Genomic DNA, 24,494 nt, shown 5'->3' on the forward strand with positions numbered 1-24,494 from the left:
ATCCCTTGCCCATCCTCGGCAAGCAATGGAAAAGCTTATGCGCTAATTGCATTGAAAGGGTTCAAACTGTGAGCAATGTGCTGAAGCAAGAGATCCGTCTAACGCTAATTTGTGCTGAAATCTTCAAAAAGTTTATACATATCAATATGTCCGCCCGTGTGTGATACCATATGTGCTAACTGCATTAAAAGGGTTTGAACTGTGAGCAATGTGCTCAGGCTAGAGTGACACTGTCAATTGTCTAACGCCAATTTGTGCTGAAATCTTCAAAAATTTTATACGTATCAACATGTTTGCCCGTGTGTGATACCATAGGTGTCCAAACAGGCTGTTTGTGGGCATGTCCAGACCGTGTGCCCTAGGGCCGGTTCAGATTGCGTAAGTGCAGCAAGCCCTTCGAGCTCTTTTCTTCCATCGCTCAATTCACACTGCCCATAACAACTAAATTTGCTGCGAAATGTCAATGGGCGTAGATCTGTAGTGGTGAAATCGAACGTCCTCGCGCATCTAGTGCTGAAAAGTGCACGCAGCTCTTGTGTTTTCGAGGGGGTGAGGACTCCTGGGTTTGTGGTGGGTCTGCAAAAACCCTCCTTTTTTTCAATCAAATGGTTGCATGCCACATCAGTTTCACTCCCCTGCGCTTTTGCCTTGGGCGTGACGCCCCTTTAATTATTAGCCCTTTGGCCATAAAAAGCGCCTTGTACGTTTGACCGTTGACCATATGTATATGTTTGCGACTAGGCTAGTTTATGGCCAGTACGGAGGAATCATGTCGACCTTAGCATGTGTTGATCTGCAAAGTCGGGATGTAGCGGCCTCAGTCGAGCGTCTCCGCAAGGTTCTTGCCCCCCCTCCCCCCCCCCCCCCCCCCCCCCCCCCCCCTCCCCCTCCTCGCAACACACACATACACACACACACACACACACAAAACTTAAGCGAGTTTTCACACATCATCTACGTGCGGTTTACAGGCGTGCCTTGACTGCGGCTTCTTCTACATTGTAAACCATGGGATCAGCCCTGTTTTAATGCAACAAGTGTTTCAGCAGAGTAAGAATTTTTTTTCTCTTCCTCTCGAGGAGAAGGCAAAAAGCCTTCGAAATGAGAACCACAGGGGATACACGCCATTCCTCGACGAGACTCTTGATCCTGCCAAGCAGTCCAAAGGTCATGCCTTTGAATCCCACTTTCATTTCATCACTTGTCTGAGCCTTGTGCAACTTTGTTATTGAGCATGAATTGCTGACAACGTTGTTGTTGTTGTTTTTTTCCCCCGACACACCAGAGGGCCCACAGGGGGAGGTGCTTATCCCTTCAACTATTAGCCATGTTACATGGTTGGGCAAGGGCCGCCTACCATTGGGCAAGAGCCAAACGTAGTCAACCTAATTGATGCACCACGTGCTGGGAATGACGGAGAGAAGTCGTAGCAACCAACTAGGAACCTCCTCCTCGGGTGAGCCACCCCAGGAGGAGGATGCACTCGAGTGTGCAAGGGCAAGAGCCCTAGCAACGTGAACACTAGGTGAGCACAAGGTGTCCCACTAGAGTGTGACCAAATGGGGGATTTGAACCCACAACTCGTAAGTAGAGAGACCAATCCTTTGGGGACAACAACGTTGTTTATAGGGTGCAATGGGGGTAAGGTGTATGTAGGTATGACGTTATCTATACAAGATTTGTGAGAAGTTTGTATAGAGCACATTCATCCAACAATGTACTAGTCATCATCTTTTTGACTTCCTCCCAATAAGTTGTCAACAGTGAAGGTTTCCAAAGAGGCTTCTTGTTCTCCTGCCTTGTTGAATGGTGCAACTTTATCTAGGGATCTTGTTCAAGCTGGGCATTGATTGAGCAGGTGGTGTGCAGTTGTGGTACTCCACTTCAGAAAATGTTAGTTCCGGGAGTGTTAAAGTTACGCTAATTTTATGCCAAACAATCTACAATCAAGAAGGTTCTTACAAGACTTGCCCTAGACTTATAAACTCAAGCAAGAAGAACTAGTAAAAATGTTCTTTCTAATTTATAAGGGACTGGAGCAGCTATGGTGAGTAGAAATCAAAGAACTTTGTAAGAAGAAGAGAGAACAGTGACATTAGATTCAAAAGAAAACACACAAGTACAATACTTTTTGATAGTACTATTAAGCTTAGGCTCTAAATACGCTTATTGAACTGACTCACAAGGGGATACAAAGGACTACGAGGAGACGAATCTCGCGGAGCTTCTTTTGGACTTTTTTCTCGACACCATGGATGGTGCCATAGGTGTGTTTCCAATGGGTCACAAGTCGGATTTATATTGAACAACCACCCCTTACGCAAACTTGGAACAAAGTGACAATAATCACTTACTCACAGTAACATGGGTAGCAAGAGGACACCGATCTCCTTTAAACAATGAGACAAGATTCCCTTTCATAGACTATTGGGGGTGAGACTTCTTCTTGACAGCAATTAAGGAGATGACATTACAATTTGGCAAAGGTTGGATTATGGGTCATGACAAGCTCCACCTTGCAACAAGCTCCTAAGACAGACAAACCACCCAGACAAGAATATTGACAACATATACACCTAAGGCTCTGATACCATGTCAAAGGTGGCAGCGAAAGATGCAATGAAGACGAGAACTGGTTCGTGATCTGGTGGACATCTCTAGAACACCTACAATTCTAAACACATGAACAAGGCACACCCGTGGAGAAGAGAGATCACTGAGGTAGAGAGAGACAGGAAATTTGAGAATGAGAGAGAGAAGAAGAAGAAGAGAATTTTAACGTTGTAGGAAACTATCCCAAGAGACCTTAAAAGTTAAAGATCTATCCGACGAGGAGAGTTGAGCTCAAGACCTGTTATTCAAGAGGTGTTATTCAAGAGGGAAATAGCATAATCAATCTACCATACTTCTGAGAGGAAAAACGCTAGGGAAATGCCCCTGCCTCCTTGCTCACCGTGGAGAAAAACGCTAGGGATGGGAGTTGCCAACAAAAATGCTAGGGATGCTGCCCCCCCCTGCCCGACGCACTCCTCCTAGGGCTGCCCAATGAGGGCGCCCTGCACCATAGGAACTCTACACACATCCAACTCCTGGTGCCCTACCCACACCTATATAGCCACACGTATCTAGGTCGGCCAGCTGTCCACCAGCCCCCACGACCTGGTAAATGGGAAAAATAGGGAAAAGAGAGCATTGGAGGCCGTATAGGCAACATGAAAAATATTGGCAAGGCTAGGAAAAATACCCCCAGCCTACAAGAGCCTGCTGGCCATGGAATTGAGCCAAAACCCAAGGCTAAACATGGCTAGACACCTCCTGACATGAGAAACCTACCACACTTGCTGGGCAGAGCCACAAAACAGCTCTCACTCCCTAGCACCTGTCCTTGAGAGAAATTGGGACCAACTGTACGAATCAAGAGAGATGCCTGAACTCTATCATAGGAGCTTGTTGTCTAGGTGGTTTCCTAGAGCCGAGATGAGTGGGGATGGTCTTGCCCCACTCTAGATGAGGGTGTTGTTGCGCAGGTCTCAACAGTTTGTTTCTTTGTTTCTTTACTCGATAGCATGCTTATGAATCCATCGTAACACATTAAAAGTGCCCATTCCAGGTGTTCTAGCTGATATTCTCCATCCAATGTCCTAGTCGTCCACCTGAAAGGATACACCAGAAATTTCTGTTGTAGGATTGTTGAAGGGGTATTCTATTCCATATATGATGCCATCCTTCTGATGACATCCTTCCACCTGTGGATCCTTTAATCTACTAAAATTAACTAATATCTCTAAAATGAAGACAAAAGACTTATATTTCATACGCCAAGCTAATTTAGCAACCCTGTCTGTAAGGTGCAATGCCTTGCTGGACAAGGATGGGTGGCTGACTCACAATCAAGGGCATCAGGTAAAGGCCGTACTGTCCCCTCCAGAAGATGTTTGGAGGTAGGCTGTTTGGGTCAAATATACTGTGATTTTACACAAGAAGATTTTATTACCTCTTCTAAGGATTTTGTTTCCTAGGTTCACCTGATTGGATGGAATTGGTAACAACTGGACATATTTTATCCAGTTTTAGCCTTATACATGCCTACCTTATCTTTGTCTTTGTTCTTGTAGATATTGAAAAAGAACAGGCTGATATGAAGTTAAGGTTTTTCCAGCAAAAGTGAAAGAAGTAGAAAGAAAACACACACATTTCTTTTTGGTTTAGTTCTTTGTGAGTATGATTGGCATGCAAGGGTTGGCAAGCTGCATGCAACATTGTTCCATGAGGCAATGGCATGATATGTATTGCTGGGAATGTATTTTCAGGAGACAAAGGCATGATATGTACTGCAGGAATTGTCTTTTTACCAACATGAAAGCTGTTGATAAATAGTATGTCACAATGATTGCTGATTTGTGCATGTCACAATTTAAACCATTCAGGAGATTGCAAGGAGGGTTACTATCTGGGGATTGAGTTACCCAAAGACCTTCCAAGGTCTTCAATTGGTTTTTATGGAGCCAATATATGGCCTTCAGAGGGTAAGGTTTGATTGTTGAGCAAATATCAAGTATTTAAATTGCAGATGTTAGTTATGTCGTTGACTTCATTCTATGCCTTGATTACAGAATTGGTTCCAGGATGGCGAGACACAATGGAAAGATACCATGCTGAGGCAATGTATGTTTGTTACAATGAAATAGGGTGTTTTGATTCTTTAGCTGAGTTAAAAACTTGTGGTGAAGAAAATTAGGACCTTTTTAACTGTATGGCGCTTTATATCAATATGTAAATCGATTCATTGATTTGTACCACACATGTCATCATGCTTGGTGGTGTTTAAGGGATTGCTCACAGACATCCACAAAAAATGGCCTGAAGTCCAAGGAATCCTCTACGACTTGCGGTAATTCTCGCTCCTGTGATTGGTGCCTTTGAAATGCTTGAGAGTGAGAGATCCTTTGTCAATAATGAGTCGAAGGTGTTGTTTCACGCCAAAGGAAGTGCGTTATGTTGAGATGATCGAGAGAGGGTGATCTTTTGAAAAAGGGACCCTGAAATATCTCCAACATGTGAATGGATTATGAACATTGGTGCATGTCCACCGTAGAGACCTTCAAAATTTAGGGCCTCAACATGGGAAGGACTTCATTGGAGAAAATGTCGTCATGGGAACGGCTTCAATTTTGTAGCATTTGCTACATTGCTACCGTAGAGGTGGTACTTGCACACTTCTCTGGTTTTGTATGTACCAAACCATGGTTATCACTGCTGTCTATGGAGGGAATGTGTAAGCAGGCATCCTAGTGGAGGATGTTGAGTGCACCTTTGGAGTTTGGGCAGACACATTCAAAGAGTGATTTATGAAGGGTGCCAGGAGCTCGGGTGCTACAAGCTGAATAATCAGATGGTGCTCATGCATGCCACTTCTTTCTTTGTTGAGTTATAGGCTGAAGAGGGGGGTCCACAAGGGGTTTCCACCATGTCTCCACTGGTTAAAGATCCTCACTTAAGATACTAGTGACAGCTAGCCGTCCACACCCACGGATATTCAATGGTGGGCTCAGGCAGGGGTTTATGATGGGCTAGGATTTTTTTCAATGGTGCTGTGTATGATCTGGTGCATGAGGAGGGTGTATCAGATGAGGAGCAGCTTGGGTAGAAACTAGGGATCTCTGGCCTTTATGGACGGGAGAAGGTGGTTTATTTGGAGCATTCGGGACGTCAGCAGGTTGATGATGGAATCTTGTAGGCCAGGGAGCCTATTCATGCAAGAGAGGCTTTGAGAGAGGATACTTGGAGGTAAGTGTAGCAGGAAAACAATGTTGCGCTCTCTACTGTGGGGACTCCTCAATTCATTATGCAAGAAACCTCAATCCATACATGCACTAGACAACTGAGAACTGAAATGGCACATAGAACAGAAATGTACTCTCCAAGTCCCATATAAGCATCGACTACTCTCAAGGTATCAGCCACAAGTTTGGCTGGCAGCACACAGCTCTAGACCAAGTGCTCACAGGGTACAATGGGTGTTTAGGCTTAGACTGTGCAGGGAGTGCTGTGTGAAAGAGTAAACTCTTGACCAAAGAATTGTGCCAAACTCATGCCAGACTCCTCATGTATACAATGGGTACCCATCAAACATAACTCTAGCAAAATATCTGTGAACAGACAACTATGCTCCGAAGAGGGAGGTTGTTGCGGTGAAAAGGGCAGGTAAGGATGTGGAGGCCATGGGTATGGTGCTGGATAGGTCCCAAACCGTGAGGTGGAGGGTACATGGGAAAATGCATGGTGGGCCGGGGTGGCTCCCTGGCTTGGTGCAAAAGCTGTTGCTAAGGGTGGAGCTTGCGAAGCCGGAAATGGGTAGCTTGGATAGGTGCCCACAGCATAGAGTGGCTGCTATTGAACATAGGGAGCCACTGATGGTGCAACAAACTGAGAGGAATCTGAGGCCTCTGAGCCTTAAGCCTGAGAAGCATCACCCGGATGACGCAAGACCTCTGGCCGAGTCCCTGCTGCCAGAGTGGCCACTGGGACTAGCAGAGAAGCTATTGTCTCCATACAGGTAATAACCAGTACAATTTCTGGAACACCTTCAAAGACTGGCTTGACTGAACTAGTGTGACGAGACACGGGAATACAACAACTGAATAACAGAAATTTGCAAGTACACAGAGTAGACGCAGGAAATCAGAGATGTATATTGAAATCAATTCCCGAGTACAAGAAGAGCGTAGCTCGTATCAACCTCCCGACCACCCCCGAGCTATCTCACTCTCAATCTCACTCTCAATCTGTGCACAGTTCTCAATCGCACTCTCACTCTCACTCTCACTCTCAATCTCACTCTCACTCTCAATCTCAACCACAAGGCGCCTTCACTGTAGAATAGCCTCCTTCTCCACAGGCTGTCTTCTTCACGCGAGGAAAAAGTGGCTATTTTCGTCTTTCTGTTAGTCTTTAGCAAAAGCGATCCAAAATAGGTTCCGAAAAGAGACGTCCTGCATTCAAACGCATAAGAACCACAAAACGCAACCCACACTCGCAAGTTAGCAATTTTAGAAACTTAAAAAAAAATAAAAATAAAATAAAATTTTAAGTCCATAATTTCTGGCCATTTTCAGCGAGCCATAACTCCCAAACGGTTTAGAATTTGACCGGGTTTGTCTCACATGAATTTGACCGTCTCATCAAGCTCTTTGAAAGTCGTGAGACGCGAAAAATCCATATCCTGCTCAGTTTGCCCAAAATTTTACCTGCAAGTCAGCACTTTTCACAAAAACAGTCTAAAACAGCATTTTCTCACTTCTTCTCTAATCTACGGGCTGAAAAGGGCATCAAAATGCAGGAACCAGCAAAAACACAAAGAAGCAATATTCTTCCTCATGTCGAGCGCTACAAGTGCTACATACAAAACTTTTCCAAATCTTGACCATAGTACCCTCGAAACTGGCTCCCGAGGGGTGTCCCGGGTCAAATTTGAAACTTCACGAGAACGATTAAAATGAAATCCTATACTGTGGAAAAACACTGGAATGAACAAAATGTACTCTAAACAAAAATATTCATCAAAACTTTGCAGAATAAGTCCTATTACAACTAGTGGCAACACAGAAGGATAACTGCAGCATCTTGGAGTTCCTGTCTGAGTGCCCTATTTTCAGCTTGAAGATTTGATACCTGGGCTCTCAATCTTCGAGTAATGTCTAACTGCCTGACTAGCTGGATTTCCTTGTCATAGATGCACTGATGACACTTAATTAAGTCCCTATACATTGCATCATAAATGGCGCGATGCATTTGCTGAGTGCCATCCATAGTGATAAATGTGTTGGCATAGTTCAGAGCCTGATTTTTAATATTGAGTGCATGCTGAGTCCGTGTACTATAATAATGGGGTTTCTCTCTCCTTAGTTCCTGGGCGTGTGGTGCAGAGGAAGGTGTATGTGCAGATGGAGTAGTGAAGTAGGTGAAAGTGAGAGGCGGGATTTATAATGGATTGAGTGAAGATAGGAGTGAGTGCTGGAAAGGTGTGGTGGAAGTGATGCAGTGACATAGGTGGGAGTGAGAGAAGGATAAAGTGGCTAAGTCCTGTGAGTTGTCTCATATGACACGGGCTCTCTTACTGGTCTCTTTGCCTTTAGCCTGTGAGCTTGGACCAGCCCCTTTAGCCTAGGAGCTTGGGCCAACTGTTCTTTCGATGGGGCATCATCATTGTGGCCTATAGCATTTCCCTGTGATTGCAGTAAGTCCACAATCCACTGCAAGCTGGGTGCTAACTTTGGGAAAGTGGGCATGAGAGCATCCTATTTCAATGGAGAGACCTGCTTTGAGAGATCCACCTGTGCTAGATTGTGCAGTCCCAAGTGTAGCAGCTGTGGTGTAGTGAAGACATCCTTCAAAGGGGTTTAAATGAAAGATCCTTGAAATGGGCGCCTGCCTGTAAGGTGAGGTACTGTAAGAGTCTCTGTTCTTGTGTGTGTAGACTCCTTTCTTGAAGAAGTGTTTAAAATTTGAATAGCTGATATCTGTGGCTATCGTCACTCAGGCTCTACTTGCTTCAGGTTGCGAGTATGAACCATTATGTTTGCGGTGTACCAACTTTGTCAGTGAGTAGTATGGTCTTTTGGAGTATCAGACGAGATGTTGAGTTGCCAGCCAAACTGTCAGAGGCAATTCAACCGGCATACCTGAACTGCACACCTCAACTGTAGGAGGAACAAATTGCTTATGTTCACCCCACCCAAGTGACGGTTCCCAATGGGTGAGTCACACACTAATACATATTTATCACAATCCAGAGATTAGATGCACAGGTAGCCACAACACAGATACATGTCAACCCTGACTCACAACGTAGAAACATTGGGACAATTTGTTGCGTATGAAAATGGTTTTTAAAATGTTGCAAGTTAGAGGCATTTTAATGTCACACTGGATAAAAAAACCTGTGCGTAATTGGGATTCGGCGAATTGCAGTCAACTTGCAGAGAGTAGGGGCGACTTGCAGAGTGCTTGGTCGACCTGCAGAAGTTGAGTGGTGAGGGCAGAACAGGGCAAAGTGCAGAGCATGAGGGGCAGTTGGAATAGGCGAGTAGCAGGTGGAGGTCGATTGGCAGAAGGCGTTGCAAACTGCTGGTGGATGTCGACCTGCAGAAGCGAGGCGAATTGCAGAGGGTGGACGAGTTGCAGGCTGGAAGCTCATTGGTGATTTGCAGGCAAGGGCCCTAGCAGAGCATGGTGAGCTTTAGGGCGACCTATAGTAAGACAGCAACCTAGGTCGACTTGCAGAAACACTGAGAGGAGGTGTCAGTCAAGGGCAAGGGACCAAGTGTGAGGGTGAGAGCACAATGTGGAGGAAGTGGGAGACAGGTTGAGCAGTGAGGGGAAGGTCAATTTAGACTAGTTCGGGACCAAGACAAGGTCGTGATGTGATGGGAGAGAAAACAAGCAACCACAGGGCAAGTGGTGCTATCAGTTATTCCCAAGGGAAAGAGGTATTGGAGCGGAAGACACCGAATTTGCGTGAAAAAGGTTGATTGCCATGACGCAAAGGGCAGCAGGAAGGCGAGGGTAACTGAAGGCTTACAGATCTGAAGTGAGTGATATGGAGACACGAGGGCAAGGTTAACACATCTGAGCTTTAAGTTTGGGAGGGTATTGCTTCATTGGAGTTCAACACGGCTTTCTCTTGCTGGCAGGGTTGTAGTGGCCAACTAGGTGCTTTTGGCTACTATGTGGTACATCACGTCTTGCTGGATTTTCTTGAGTTCTTGCATCAGCCAGCTGGAGAGGTTGATCAGGAACTTTTTGTGGTCAGGGCGAGAGACAGTCTGCTCTGGCAAAGTCTCCTGGCAGGTCATCACTTTACCTTGCTCTTAGGGAGGTTTGGGAATCATCGATCCAGCACGGCAGAGTAGAGCCCTCCTTGGGAAGCAACAGCTCCTTCCAGGGGAGGAGCCTTGGAGGGAGTTGTTCCTTCACCGGATTCGTGGCCGAGTCCCACAGATGGGTGGCCCATGGAGCCCTTCCACTTGCTGGATTTTCATAGAGTGGACCGAGCTGGAGATGGGAGGACCGTTTTGTTGTGAGCGTGCTTTGGTCTTGGGAGAAGCTACGGAGTGGCCTTGAGTAGCACCGGCCCACATGCATTGAGGAGTTCCTCTTGTATGGAACACTATGGTCAGCACACAACGAGGTCACATGGTTGGTAGCTGACCTCTTGTACTTGGGGTCCCATGGCAGAGGGTCCAATCCGCACTTTTGGGGACTGGTTGCAGTTTACGGCACTTCCTGAGGAGATTTAGAGCATTCAGCTGCGAGCCATGAGGGGGGTGCAAAGCATGTGTCAGGATATCGTAGACGCTATACCTGCAGAGTGGCACACCCTTCTTGAGCCGGCAGCTCCATACTGGATGGGGGCTTTCTTGCGACTGGAGATCCTCATTTCAGTTAGGGTTTGCTCAGACACAAAGCATGTGTCAGGATATTGTAGAGGCTATACCTGTAGAATGACACACCCTTCTTGAGCCGGCAGCTCCCTGTTGGATGGGGGCTCACGCGATTGGAGGTGTAGTAGGGCTACAGTGTCACTGGCACATGACAGGCAGTTAGTTACAGTTGGGCTGGAGTTCACATTGGATGGACTCTCGCCTGGCAGTGACACGTGGAAAGTGATACGGATAGATCACCACAACCGCAGTTTGGAGATAGGCCTGGCTGGATTGGGATATTTTGCTAGGCGTTGCTGACTCTTGAGGAGACACATATGTGGTTGGCTCCAGTCATCGGACTATCTATCACTATCATCATCATTTACTTTGTATGGTCGAGTCTTGCGTCTCGCGTCTGGAGTTCATGCATTGCACGTCTGCACCATCCGTGTATTTGAGCCTCGATACCCCCATTGTACCCGTGAGTTTTGGGCGTAGAGCTGTGTGTGCTGCCATGCCACAGTCTGTATTGGTTCATTTGAGTTAGTCTAGTCCCATCATGTTCAGGTTCTATTGTTGAGTCGCTGTGCTCTGTCATTCATTGCCTACAGTGTTTTCATGCTGATGGAGTGAGATTTCACGCACATTGCACTGAGGAGCACCCACTGTAGAGAGCACGACACATTATCTCCGCTACAAGTGCTCTCATTTTTAGCACGCCTGGTGGGACCTCAACTGAAGTCTCACTCCGTTGAGCCTACAGGTCGAGGGTCTAGTTGGTTTAAGCTCTCGCCTGTGTTGGTCTGCTAGTCTCAATTGCTCTCATCCAGCTTGGTCTTGTTCCAGCTTCCCCTCGACCAGCTTGGTCTAGTCTCTCGTCTTGGTCTAGTCACTCGTCCTGGTTTAGTTCTCTCTCGTCCTGGTTTAGTTCTCTCTCGTCAGGCCTAGCCAAGTGATCTAGTCATTCACCTTGATGTAGTAGAGTCTGGACTAGTGTTGAGTAAGTTAAAGGTCTTCGTGCCCAAAGCTTGGGTGGCCTTCTGATTACTGTATGACACATACAAGGCAGTCAAAAGAGCGACAAAAGTCCACTATTGAGTCCTCTGAAGTACTACCATCTAACACCAACTCATGATGTCTCTATGCTCATTGTCGCAACACATTCAGCAATGTCATCTCCAAACCTAGTGAAGGGGGAGAACTTCGGCGATTCTGATGGACACCTGGCTCTGCTAGACCAGATGGAGAGCAAACAATCATGTTTGTTGTGGTCTATGTCACACAAGATAAAATTAGCCCCTTTCGAAGTTACAGAAGAGTCAAGCTCTGATGATTTTGCAAGAGATTGGTTTGTCAAACTTCTGTAGCGCGGATAATGTGTCGTGCTCTCTACAGTGTGGGTGCCCCTCAGTGCAATGTGCGTGACAATCTCACTCAAACAAATGGAAACTCTCTCAAACAGAATGAAACACAGAAACAATGGATAACAACAGAGACACAACAGTGGACCGGAACATGTGGACTTGACTAGCTCAAAGAACCATGTACAGACTCTGGCGTGGCAGCACACTCAGCTCCAGCCAAGGACTCACAGGTACAAATGGGGCATCAAGGCTCAGATGTGCAGGGATGGTGAAGTAGTGCTCTGTGTAAGACTCGCTACCTAGACGATGACCCGACTATCTATAAAAGATAATGATAATGACCCAACGGCTACTACTCATAGATACAATCATAAAGAGCCACCAACGGCTCAACGGCTCATAAATGTCAGCCAGCTAAGTGTGACCTAGCCACATGTCCACTAGGCCACCATCCGTATGTCTGCCACGTGTCGCTGCCCAGAGTGTCCGCTCCAGTGTGAACAAACCAGACCAACTGTACTAACTGTAACTGTGTCCTGTGAAAGTGACACTGTAGCCTGCTACAGGTTGCCCGCCACAAGATTGGTCACCGTCTCGGTGAGCCAAAACTGAATGAAACTGCAAAAGTAACTATATGTACAATGAAAGGTGGGGCAAGAGCACAGTCCTGTCACCCAAGGGAAAGTGTCGTCGCGATTGCTGCTCCAGAAGTATCCGGATCGGGAGGAGCCATCAGATCGATTGTGTAACGATGCGGTTGCTGGACTGTGCTCTGCATAACCTGGCTTCCTGTGGTTGTAGCAGCCATCTGCTGCACAGTGGATGGAAGCACCTGTCCTGAAGTGAACTCCGGACGCCTAGTAACACAACCATGGCGGTGTGCACCAGCAACACCGTCACAGCAAGGAACACTCTGGCTCTGCATGTGTGGCATCTGGACCTGTGATCCCTGCTGAGTAAAGTACTGGAACTCGGGCTGTGGGTAGTGTCCCATGAACTGCTGAGAGGGCTGAGAGGGACTTGCTGGGTAGTGTCCTATGAATTGCTGAGAGGGCTGAGAGGGACCTGCTGGTGCTGCAAAGCTTGCTGGATTCTGGACTTGTATCTCAGGCCCAGTCCATCCATATCCCACAGGAGCCTGGGTAGGCTTGTTACCATACATAAGCATTTCTTGAAATCCCTGCACCTGTGCTTTTAGGTCATCAATAATCCTTGACTTTATCTTCAATGCTTGCTGTAGTGCAAAAATCGTTGCATCTCGATCTGCGATGGCACTCTCGGCAACTCGCAGAGATCCCTCCATAGCTGCGTATGTGGCGGAGTGATGCTGGTGGGTTGCAACTAGCTGCTCCGCGCCTAGCTCGATGGTGGCAATAGCAGCTCTGGAGTCCTAAAGTAACCTCTCTGAAAGCTGAAACAGAGAAGTGGAGTCGGTCCTACCTGAAGATCCCTCAGATGCATGTGATGCTGGAGGGCGCACATGTGGCACAGCCGGCGAGCTAGAAGTAGGTACAGTTGGTGTAGTAGGTGCCTCAGAGATTGTTGTTGTAGGTGGAGCAAGAGATATGTTGACTGATGTATGAGTGAAGATGGGAGAAGAAGGAAGAGGATCCTGTAAGGGTGAAGTGACCATCCTGTCCTGAGGAGCGGCAATAGACACTGGTGCCGGCACATCAGAACCAGGGGTAGAAGTAGACGTGACGTTGAAGATGTACCCTAGTCTGCTGGCTCTCAGAAACTGGCAAGGAGAGTAGAGACTTCACTGTATCCTTCACCACTTTCGCCTTCATCTTCTTTTTCTTGGTGACTGTGGGGTCAACCTGCATGCTCACGGTTTTCCTTTTCCCTTTCGAGGTTCCCTGCTCCTCATCCACTTCATTTATGTTAATAGGTATGTTTATGACCCATGCCAAGAGAGGTGCCGCAAAACATTTAAAACTTAACTGCACAGACTGCACTTGGGCCCGAAATCTTTTAGCCCTAGTCTGCAAAGAGCTGAAGAGAATCTGGTGGAATCCACAAGGGATAGTGTGGATTAAACAGTATAGCCCGTCGCAGTGGGAGAATGTAGTGAGAAGATCAGTTTTTTCCTTGTCTTCTTTGGCATCTCGAGCCAGAAAGTAATACCTGAAGATTGCGAGAAGCCGTCTGTTTCGCTCATAATCCGGGTGATCCGAACTCAATAGCTCTTGACATGCTTGAATTGTCGCATCCTTGGACAGCAAAGAGAAAGTGCGAGTAGTAGACTTCACAGCTGGAAAGTTGGTCATACCCATGGCATGGCCAAGCCTTGTAGCTGTTAGCTTGTGGCCCCGGACCTTTGGAAAGTCTTTCAACAGTTGATGTATAAGCTCTGCTGGAACCGTATCAGGTAAATCTGCATCAGCCAATGCTGTGAGGCCCAGAGTCCGTAGCTGAGCAGTCAAAAGCACCTCACTGAGAGATGGTCGAGCAGGTGCTAGGCCCAACCATGACCTTACATGCCTCAAAAGTGGAGTAAAACACTGTCCTGCTTGCACAAGCAACGCCTTAAGCCTTTGAATAGGCCAGAACCCAATATGATTGCATAGTCCAAGAAGTGCCAGCAGGATGAGGCTCCACCACAGCAAAGTGATATGCTCACTAGGTAGCTAGGTAGGGGTGAGGGGGGGAGGATAGACTAGGTATGGGCGAGGGGGAAAGGGGTGGTTGGGGGGCTAGATAGGGGCGAGGGCCTAGAGGGGGTGGATAGGGGCGAGTAGGGGGAGGGTAGGGGCGAGGGGAAGGGAGAGGGTGGGTAGGGGCGAGGGGGCAGAGGGAGGGTAGGGGCGAGAGGGAGTGAGGGGGTGGGTAGGGGCGAGGGGAAGGTGAGGGTGGGTAGGGGGCTAGATAGGGGCGAGGGCCTAGAGGGGGTGGATAGGGTGAGTAGGGGGAGGATAGGGGCGAGGGAAGGGAGAGGGTGGGTAGGGGCGAGGGGGCAGAGGGAGGGTAGGGGCGAGAGGGAGTGAGGGGGTGGGTAGGGGCGAGGGGAAGGTGAGGGTGGGTAGGGGCGAGGGGGGAGTGAGGGGGTGGGTAGGGGCGAGAGGGGTTGGGTAGGGGCGAGGGGAAGTGAGGGGGAGGGTAGGGGCGAGAGGGGAAGTGAGGGGGTGGGTAGGGGCGAGGGTGAGGGGCAGGGGGCGAGGGCGAGTGGGATAGACAAGGGGGGTGGGGGTAGGGAAGGGGGCGAGGGCAGGGAGGGGGTGGGGTGAATAGGGCAAGAGCTGGGCAATGGAGAGGGATAGACAAGGGGGACGAGGAGTGGCGGGGGTGATGGAGCTGCTCTCCTCCACCAGCCTTCATTTATCGTTGAAGCTTTAAGCTTCTTGCTACAATCTGCAGCTTTAGAAGAGGCCTGTGAGTTATACGGAGCTTCACCATCACTTACCGTTACTGATTGCAACCCAAAGTCAATATAAGAAAGGATATGCCAAGGCGACACTGCCCTACCGCACAGGCGATCATCATGCTTGTCCCTGTGGAAAGCGACAATTTCATCTCTGAACAACCGAATGCAGGAACCGGCACCAAAGGAGGATTCTGTAGGAGCCGGCACCAATGGAGGAGGGCCTGCCGCCAGGAGCCTACAGTAGTAGGAAACAACATTGGGGAGAACATTAGTGCCTGCTCTATATTGTTTTGGTGACTCTCATGTAGATGATGGGAACAACAATGTTCGGCGCTCTTGATGATCTCTTTGCCACAGCTCTGAACCCTAAGGATGTGGGCATTCTAATTGTGGGTAAGGTCGAGGGGGTAAGGGTAGATAGGTACAAGTAAGGAGCAGACAACTATCATGAGCAAGACAGCTATCATGATCTTGGAATTCATCTTGTAGGACTGCCTCTGAGAAGGGTAGGCACAGAAGAGAGCTTTGTTCTGGTCGGAGAAGCAGACACCAAAGGGGTTGATGTTTGAGGGGGAGCGAACTCCTGTAGAGGGGATTTCTTGCTGCTTCTACGCTTCTTCAGAGGCTCAGGTGGCTCATTAGGTTTAGTTACTATGGAAATATTTGAAGAGGGTGTACCTTTAGGCAAAGAGTGAATAGAGACTCCATAACAAGGCATAGATTTGGTAGCCTCCAGCCACACCAGCAGATCTTCGTCTGACCCTTCAGGTGTAGTAGGTTGTTCTTGTTCAGGGTTGGTTTCCATTGACAAGGAAACTTGCTGCACCACTGGATCCATGCCTCCTTCTAAGAGGATGGGTTGCATCGGGGAGCCAGAAGTATGTATCCACATTGCATCGTTTCCCCAATCATGGAGTGCTTTAGTGTGTCGCAGCCATGGTCTTCCAATAAGCAAGGGAAATCTGCCCTCAACCTGGGGAAGACGAACCACCACAAAATCCAAGTTAAAAGTAAAGTTTTGTACCTGCAGAGGCACATTGTCTACGATGCCCACTGGGTATACTGTTCGTTGATCGGCCAATGTAATTGTGAAGGGAGCAGGGCGAGTAGGCTGTAGACCTAGAGCTAACATAGTGAACTCGGGCATCAGGTTGATGCAGATCCACCATCCACTATCACTCCTGAGAAACGCCGACCCAAAACGGACACCGTCAGGCGAGGGCTTCTATAATCAGTGAGTGGAGCAGCGGGATTGGATATCATATAGAACTCTGATGGTCGCATTGGGAGGTGCCCGCCACTAGGACCTGCTCCAGGATAAAGTGATTGAATAACAGCAAGGGTGTCACTTCTAAACTTTGCATCTAGTCGTAGCATGTCATAGAGGGACACTTGTTGGAAAGTGTTCTTCAAGACTGTCTCTGCTGTAAGCTTCTCTTTTTCTACCTGTTGTTCCTCTGGTACCTTGATCTTCTGTAGATCGGAAACTGCTTCCAAGAAAGTTTCATCGATATCGGAGAGCAGAGATTGGGATTCTTTGATGGCACTGGGGGATGGCTTGTTAACAGCTGCAGGTAGGGTATCCACTGGTGTGAGATTGTGTGGGGAAGTTGAACTTGATGGAATGCTAAGACCGAGAGCAGCTCTCTGGGCGCGGGTGAGGACGCCCGATGGCTCCTCTGCCAACTGCGACGGCTTATTTTTAGGGGTAACCACGTGAGTAGAAGGGGGCGGCTGAGAAACAGGGCTAACTGCTATCAAATTGAGCTTGGGAAAGGCAAACTCAGTCTGGCTTTGACTTGGGTTCGAAGCCGTGGATGCACGAATTTTCGAGCAATCCTTACTGTAGTGATCCTTCTTATCAGGGCAATGACGGCAGGGAGGGGACCCTTCGGGCAGAGGGCATTTGCTTTGGTAATGCCCATATTCCCCGCACCTGTAGCATAAAATGGGCCGATTCAAAGGGCGAGTCGAAGGGCGAGGTGGTCCTTGCTCCTGGTGCATTGAGTTGGAGGTGGATGCATAGAAGCTTTGAGGTGATGAGGGAGCAAGGGTATGATAAAAGCTCTGGGACGGAAAAGTACTTGGCATACCTTGCATAGGAGGGGTTGTCAGCAAAGGTGGCATATGGTGCAGATGGCCACAAGGAGAAACCATGTTAGATGCAGGTGCTGGCCCTTGTTGAAGAGTAGGACCAAGACTTTGCTGTATTTGTCGCAATCCCTTGAGGTAGTAACAGTCCTTGTCCTCATGTCCAGATTTTTCACAGAAGTGACAGTACACCCGAAGGGGGCATTCCTGTGGAGGGTGCCCTGGAGAGCGGCATGAGCTACACCAGATTGTAGCCTTGGTCTCTTGTTGACACTTGAGCTCCTCCAGCTCGCGCTTAATCTGTTCCAATGCCTCGTGATGTGGAGGCTTCTCTTGTCTAAGAGAGAAGGACCTCTCCTCTTGAAGAGCTCGCTGTAACTTTAGGGCTTCCAGTTCTCTGCGTAAAGAAGTTAAAGAATCAGAAGGACTTCCAAAAACACAGAGGGGGTCTCTATGTGAGGGGGGTTGGTGAACAGCTTCCTAGCCCCCTCTATCCTCGTAGCAGCTGCGATGAACTCTTCGAGAGTGGCGTCGGGTCGGAGACTCTCTCGTAGTTTTTGTTGAGAACTTTTGGGAAGCGCCTTCTCTACCCACTTCTTAACCATAAATTCACCTGGTTGCTGGGGAAGCTTAGCAACCAGAGACTTGGTTTTCGTCATAAGTTCTGCAAAAGTCTCCTCTGGCTGGAGCACCATGTTGGCCAACTCATCCAACACCTTCTCCTGGTAGTCACCGGCCTGAAAGCTGCACAGAACTGCTGTCTTAAGGCTGCCCAAGTTGCAAAATGGTTCTCTGCAAGCTGGCTGTACCATTTGTCTGCTAAGCCATCCAAGGTGGATGGAAAGAGTACCAAATAAGCATCTTCCCTGTTAAGACCACGACCCCCACAAAGAGATACAAACCTCCTTGCATGGTCGTCAGCATCTTCTGAAGAAAGACCTTTGAATGTAGGGAACTTGATGTTTACCTTAGCCAAAACGCTAGCCAAAGGCTCCATGACCCCTTGTTGAGCCTGTTGCTCAATAGCCTGCTGTAGCAAAATAGGAGAGAGCTTCACTGGAGAAGGTGATCTGGAAGATGTGGAACTGGAGGGAGGAATGGGTGATGCCGTATGTAGAGGTATGGGTGATGAGGTTGATGGACTTCTAACAGGTTCCAAGGGTCGTCTTCTGTTGTAGTACTTCAGAGGACTCAGGAGTGCGCTTTGACGCTCGACTGACCGCCTTGTATGTGTCATGCAGTGACCACCAATCCTACCAACCTTCGGGCAAGAAAACCTTGAATTGGCTGAAGACTGGTCTAGACTCTACTAGACCAGGCAAGTGACTAGACCAGGCTGGACCAGGGACGAGGAGGACTAGACCAGGGACGAGGATAGGTTGGACCAGGGCGAGAGAGGACTAGACTAGTTGGACTAGGCGAGAGGGGACTAGACCAGTTGGACCAGGCGAGAGGGGAACAGTTGGGCCAGGCTATAGGAGAATAGTGCAAGTCAAGGTCGGCGAAGCTAGGCAAGGTAGGCAATGTCACGAGGACGTGGCAATTGCTAACCTTAGTTGTTGGTTTCTTCCAATGATTTTTGTTTTATTTTTGAGACCCTCTTTTTGAAGTTGCAAATGGTCGGACATTGTATGGCCAATGTGAATGGTAGTTTCACCCGCAGACGTGAAGTTGGTCGGCACTGGAATTCGTTCAGTAAGAGGATGTCTAGGCTCATAGCAAGATCATACAGGTCCCCCCCGTCGCACTTAGCAAGTTGGTGGATACTAGGAAGTGAACTCAATAAAGGCATAAAGTCAAGGTGGGATCACCAACAGAAAGTATCCGACAGTTGGGCCACATTGCACTTTTGGATGCGGTCCCAATGAGGATAGATGGTCAGAAGACCAGCGGGAGCCCGACGGAAGCATCTCCTAAAAATTAGGGAACTGCTATTCTGGGCCGTGAAATGTGTTCGTGTCATTACCTTCGATATGACCAAGGGAACATTTTAGTACTCTGCTGCAAAGTCAACTGATGCACAAGTTGAGAGATTTTTAAGCAGGAGGCCCAATGCGGGGAAATTGCATGTATGAGTGCCAAGTGGCACTTTGTGGTCAATTTACCAAGTTTGGGAGAACAGAACCCGTAACTGACTTTTGAGAGCAGTTTTGGAGGCTGTTAACTTGGATTTTTAGCCATTTCTCTCCATTTTTGAGCTTCCCATGACTTTGCCTAGGTCCAAGGAGCTCATTTTCAGCATTGGAAGGCATCAGATGCGTGTTTACAGGGCTGTTTTGCTGCGTTTTCAGCGATACGCAGGTTTTGGCAGCCATGGAAATCTTCTCCTTTTTGCATCTATTTGTTTACAGATGCATTATAGGTTAAGGGCAGAAGAGGGGGCGCTCGATTTATGCTGGGAGGATGCTTCATTGAGAACCTGTCACAGGTTAAGAGCTATGGAGTGCTTTCTTTCCCTCTCATGTACAGTGTGGTGCTAGGAGTGATGCCCTGCACACTACACACTGCTCTCTCTCTCTCCCCTACGTGCAGTTATGTGATGCCCCACAAGAGGGCTACTCATTTGACTGATGTACAGTTGTGTGGGTTCATGCTTTTGTGCTGAGGCAAGAGCCTCCTTGAGCAGGAACAGGGGTAGCTAACTGCTGCTCCAAAGCAGGCACTGGTGAGGGTCATAACCTCACCGTACAGGTGTAAAATCAGCGCTGTGTATGCGCTGTATATTTACTGTTTTTCAGCCATACGGACGCCAGGACCATTGGGAATCGTGCCCCACTGGCAAAGGACAGTTAGGGGACTGTTTGGGGCTGAAAACAGGGCAAAAACCAGTAAATACAGCGTGCTGAATTTACTGTTTTTGGACAATAATCAGAGGGTATACAACAGTGCAAGCGAGTTCCAGCAGGGGAATTGGTTTCGCGCAAGTTTTGGGGCTGTTATGCTGCCGAAATTTGGCCAAATCAAATGGTATCTAGGTGGATACACGTGAAGGATTCCCAGGACCTTACCTTGTAATTTACCCTCCTAAAGAATAAAGAAATACCGAAAGGGGCGCCAATTTTGGGGCCTACAGGTTGTCGGCGTCTGCTCGGAGCATTCTAGCTTCCGAGCTGTGTGTGTGAATAAGTGTTAATTCCCATAGCAGGTTCTCTTTGCAAAGTGCTCTGTGTGTGTGTATAAAGTAAAGAATTTCGGGTGAAAGCCAACGCCTACCGCCCTACGGGCCGGTTACAGGCAAAGCTAGATAAACCTAACTAGCTTCAAGATTTGCACCTCACAGAGTGAGATTTCAGTTGAGGTCCCACCGTGATCGCCAAAATGAGAGCACCTGTAGCGCGGATAATGTGTCGTGCTCTCTACAGTGTGGGTGCCCCTCAGTGCAATGTACGTGACAATCTCACTCAAACAAATGGAAACTCTCTGAAACAGAATGAAACACAGAAACAATGGATAAAAACAGAGACACAACAGTGGACTAGAACATGTGGACTCGACTAGCTCAAAGAACCATGTACAGACTCTTGCGTGGCAGCACACTCAGCTCCAGCCCAGGACTCACAGGTACAAATGGGGTGTCGAGGCTCAGATGTGCAAGGATGGTGAAGTAGTGCTCTGTGTAAGACTCGCTACCTAGACAATGACCCGACTATCTATAAAAGATAATGATAATGACCCAACGGCTACTACTCATAGATACAATCATAAAGAGCCACCAACGGCTCAACGGCTCATAAATGTCAGCCAGCTAAGTGTGACCTGGCCACATGTCCACTAGGCCACCATCCGTATCCCTGCCATGTGTCATTGCCCAGAGTGTCTGTCCAGTGTGAACATACTAGACCAACTGTACTAACTGTAACTGTGTCCTGTGAAAGTGACACTGTAGCCTGCTACAACTTCTGGGAAGACCATTGAGTGTACGACTATCTGATCCTTCCATCTGGAATCAGCATACCACGAAACGGAGGTTTCTTTCAAAACCTGCAGGTCAGCTTCAACTTTCTCCTCCAAATGCTCTATGTGCCTTCTGTGAAATACCTTCCCCATCCCCTACTTACTCGCCCCTACCCATCCGCTCACCATCCCTCGCCCCTCACCACCCCTCTCTCGCCCTTACCCACCCCCTCACACACTCGCCCCTACCTACCCCCTAACCCCCCTCGCCCCTACCCACCCCTAGCTTGTCCCTACCCACCCCCTCGCCCCTACCTACCCCTTACCCCCCTCACCCCTACCCACCCCAAGCTCATCCCTCGCCCCTACCCCCAACCCCCCTCGCCCCTACCCCCTCCCTCTTGCCCCTACCCTTCCCTTCTCGTCCCTCACCACCCCTCGTCCTTACCACCCTAGCTCGTCCCTACCCAACCCCTCTGCCTGTGGAACTGCCCATGGCACAACAGGTTTGGCTTCGGATTCTTCGGCTGATGCGTGCACTCTCTATAGCCAACCAATAAACTTGGGGTGCTGCAGCTTGGTCCACACTCATGGACCCAACACGTGTTTTTGAGATGGCTTCTATCAAGAGGATGATTGTGATTCAGGAGCGCCTGCCTACACACAAAGCTGGTTCCTCAGGTGGAGTAGAGATAGAGAGTTGTGTTGGGAGCCCATATGCAGTCTGACACTGGTTCATCTGGCTAGCTTGCTGCTTCCGCATCTCCGAGGTTCACCGACAAAGACTGTACATGATATATGGCTGTAGCTGATTTATATGCTTAAGGGCTAGTTTGAGAGACTTCATGGCAGCTGCGATGGCATGCGGAAGCGCCACAAAAGCTTTCTGCAACTTTGGCGACAAGGGCCCTTCTTCACCATAGTCCATGGCGCGCCTAGATGGCAGTCCCGTCAACCAGTGTGGCTGTTTCCTCCTTCCATATCTTGATTTAGCCATCGTTGTACATATCTTACCTTGTCATTAGGAGAGTCTCCCCACAATTTGATATAGCCCTCGCTAGCAGGAGCAGGTTGTAGCGCATTGGGCAGTTTTCTTAACTAATGGAAGGATCTTTTTCTTGCAAAGAAAAAAAGAAAAGTTATAAAAAGTCTCCTTTTAGTGTAGTCGTGGGGTTCTAGACTCTGCTCGACCTACTCACATTTTCATATATAAGCAAGCCTAAGGGTTATCCTTTGGGCATCAAACGACCATCATAACCCAGTACCCTAGGGGCCTCCAGCCCCCAGAGCACGTCAACATCCTAGCATTTCCCAAACCTTCAAGCATCAGTGGTTTTTCAGCCTATAGATCAGCCCTAGCATTTTGCAGATTCTCAGCGTCAGCATCAGATGTTACCTAGTGTTTTTGCATGAAGCATTTGGCATCAGCATTCAACATTGAGGCATTGTATCAGCATTGTACATGTAATCTAAAGCAACTACTTGCTCTGGCAACAGAGTAAGGGGGCCCTTGAGGGTGGTTGGGACCCGACATGCGGTGTCATCTGTGTGTGTGTGTGTGACTATCTCTTGAATTGTGTTCAGTTCAGTTCAGTTTCTCTCTATTGAAGTAAAGTAGCCTTGTGTTTTTGCGAAGTACTAGATCTAAGTTAAAATCCTAAAACCCTTCCGTTGCACTTGACAGTTATCTTGAGCAGGTTCATTGGAGGTGAGGCTGCTCTTTAGCATGGATTTTGTCACTTCCGTTGTTATCTTGAGCAGGTTCATTGGAGGTGAGCTTGCTCTTTAGCATGGATATGTTGGGATTAGTGTCACAAGACGGGCACCACGTGCCAATAGAAAAGAACAGACTGAACAGACTTTTAACACTTCAATAACAACTGAACTAAAAGTGAGACGACATGCGACACGGAGTGGCGGAATTCCACCCCAGAGAGTATTGGCCCCAAACCTCGGCGCCCCTTTCGGTATTTCTTTATATTGCATCAACTCAGTACAAGCCGGTACTCCAGACTCTGTACCTTCTCCAGAAAGCATGCCAGAGAATGAGCCCTAACCTCATATTTAAAGGCCCTTGGCCTGAAAAGCAGTTACAGTGAAAAGCCTTCAAAACTCAAAAGCTTCTAGTCCAAAAGCAATGCCAAAAAGCTGCCAGCATAATGTACGGAAATCCCGTACAATTGCCACGTCATCAGCCAACGCAAAACACGGAAATCCATACAGCCTGCCACATCATCATGCCAACGCAATTTTCAAAAATTTGCCACGTCATAAGTTTTTGCGTGTGGATCGTGCTTTATTTTAGTTTTTTTTTGTCACTGGGGCCCCATCTGACAGGGTCCCCATAAGTTGGTAGAACTTCTTCTTCTGCTACTTGTTCTTCTTCGGCCGGCATCTGCAAGTTGGCTCCATTCTTGAGGGCTTTGACACGTCAGCAGTTTGTTACAATTAGACTCTTAGCTCCATTCCATTCACAGTTCAATGGCTATGCTAGAGGCATGTTGTTGGTTTGCAAAGTGGTGAGAGAGAGACTATCGACGAGCTCTTGGACTTTCTTAGAACTGCCTTACTTGTTCCACCTATTCCCGGGATTGTGGTTTGATCCCCATTGGAGAGAGGTTGTTACACTGGATGAGTCTAATCTAGCATTGACCCAAAATCTCCTCAACTTCAGCGGAGCATATTGTTATTTATACAGATGGTGGTAGGGGATGGATCTAGCTAGGCTTGAGAGAGAGAGAGAGAGAGAGAGAGAGAGAGAGAGAGAGAGAGAGAGAGAGAGAGAGAGAGAGAGAGAGAGAGAGAGAGAGAGATGAGATGAGATGAGATGAGATGAAATGAAATGTTATATTAACGTCTTCAGAAGGCCAGAATGATGTATGAGACCATAAAGTTACAATGTGGTGGATCTGATATAAAGTTAGAGTAACAAAAATGACAAAATAAAATGACAGGATAAAATGCTATGGAATCTGAAATAGTTAGATGTGGTCTAATCAACTAGGTGGGATAGCTAAATCACAGATCACAAAAGATCCAACATCGGTCATTGGCGGATCTCATTAATCTCCTCCATGGTCAATAGCCTGACTGGGCGTCGTGCATGTCGGGCCAGAGTGATCGGAATCCTCTGATGCAGCCTCCTTCGATGTTATGTAGTCCTCCGCAGTCGTGGGCATCTGGATCTCCCTAGCTCGGTCGCTCGGTCGATCAGTGTGCCTTTGGTGTGAGGTGGCGAGCCCTCCTGTGGTAGTAGCTCCTCCGGGTGTCCAGTGTCTGCTCCAAAGAAGTCTGTGATCCATCTCTGAGACTGACTGGCCTCTCCCCTCATCAGGCTCTCTCTGTGTCTGCACAGCT

At 48.1% G+C, this 24,494-nt stretch overlaps 1 protein-coding gene across 3 annotated transcripts in view; it reads left to right on the top strand.

Annotated features, from left to right (window-relative positions):
* Positions 1-710: 710 nt before the first annotated feature.
* The window catches only part of LOC147423397 (azadirone synthase LFS-like), a 57,853-nt gene continuing 34,069 nt past the window's right edge, over positions 711-24,494 (top strand). Inside the window, exons 1-5 of one of the 3 annotated variants that reach the window (XM_086501076.1) lie at positions 711-838; positions 972-1,167; positions 4,428-4,526; positions 4,614-4,665; positions 4,843-4,891. In XM_086501076.1, coding sequence (XP_086357202.1) covers positions 1,102-1,167; positions 4,428-4,526; positions 4,614-4,665; positions 4,843-4,891 — 266 coding nt within the window. In that variant the 5' untranslated portion in view covers positions 711-838; positions 972-1,101. The remainder of the gene's footprint in view (positions 839-971; positions 1,168-4,427; positions 4,527-4,613; positions 4,666-4,842; positions 4,892-24,494) is intronic. The other 2 variants (XM_086501074.1, XM_086501075.1) reach the window with 2 other exon arrangements.

The sequence above is a fragment of the Adiantum capillus-veneris genome, chromosome 26 (genome assembly GCF_014529385.1).
Source record: "Adiantum capillus-veneris isolate H3 chromosome 26, ASM1452938v2, whole genome shotgun sequence".
In the NCBI taxonomy this organism is placed as follows: domain Eukaryota; kingdom Viridiplantae; phylum Streptophyta; class Polypodiopsida; order Polypodiales; family Pteridaceae; genus Adiantum; species Adiantum capillus-veneris.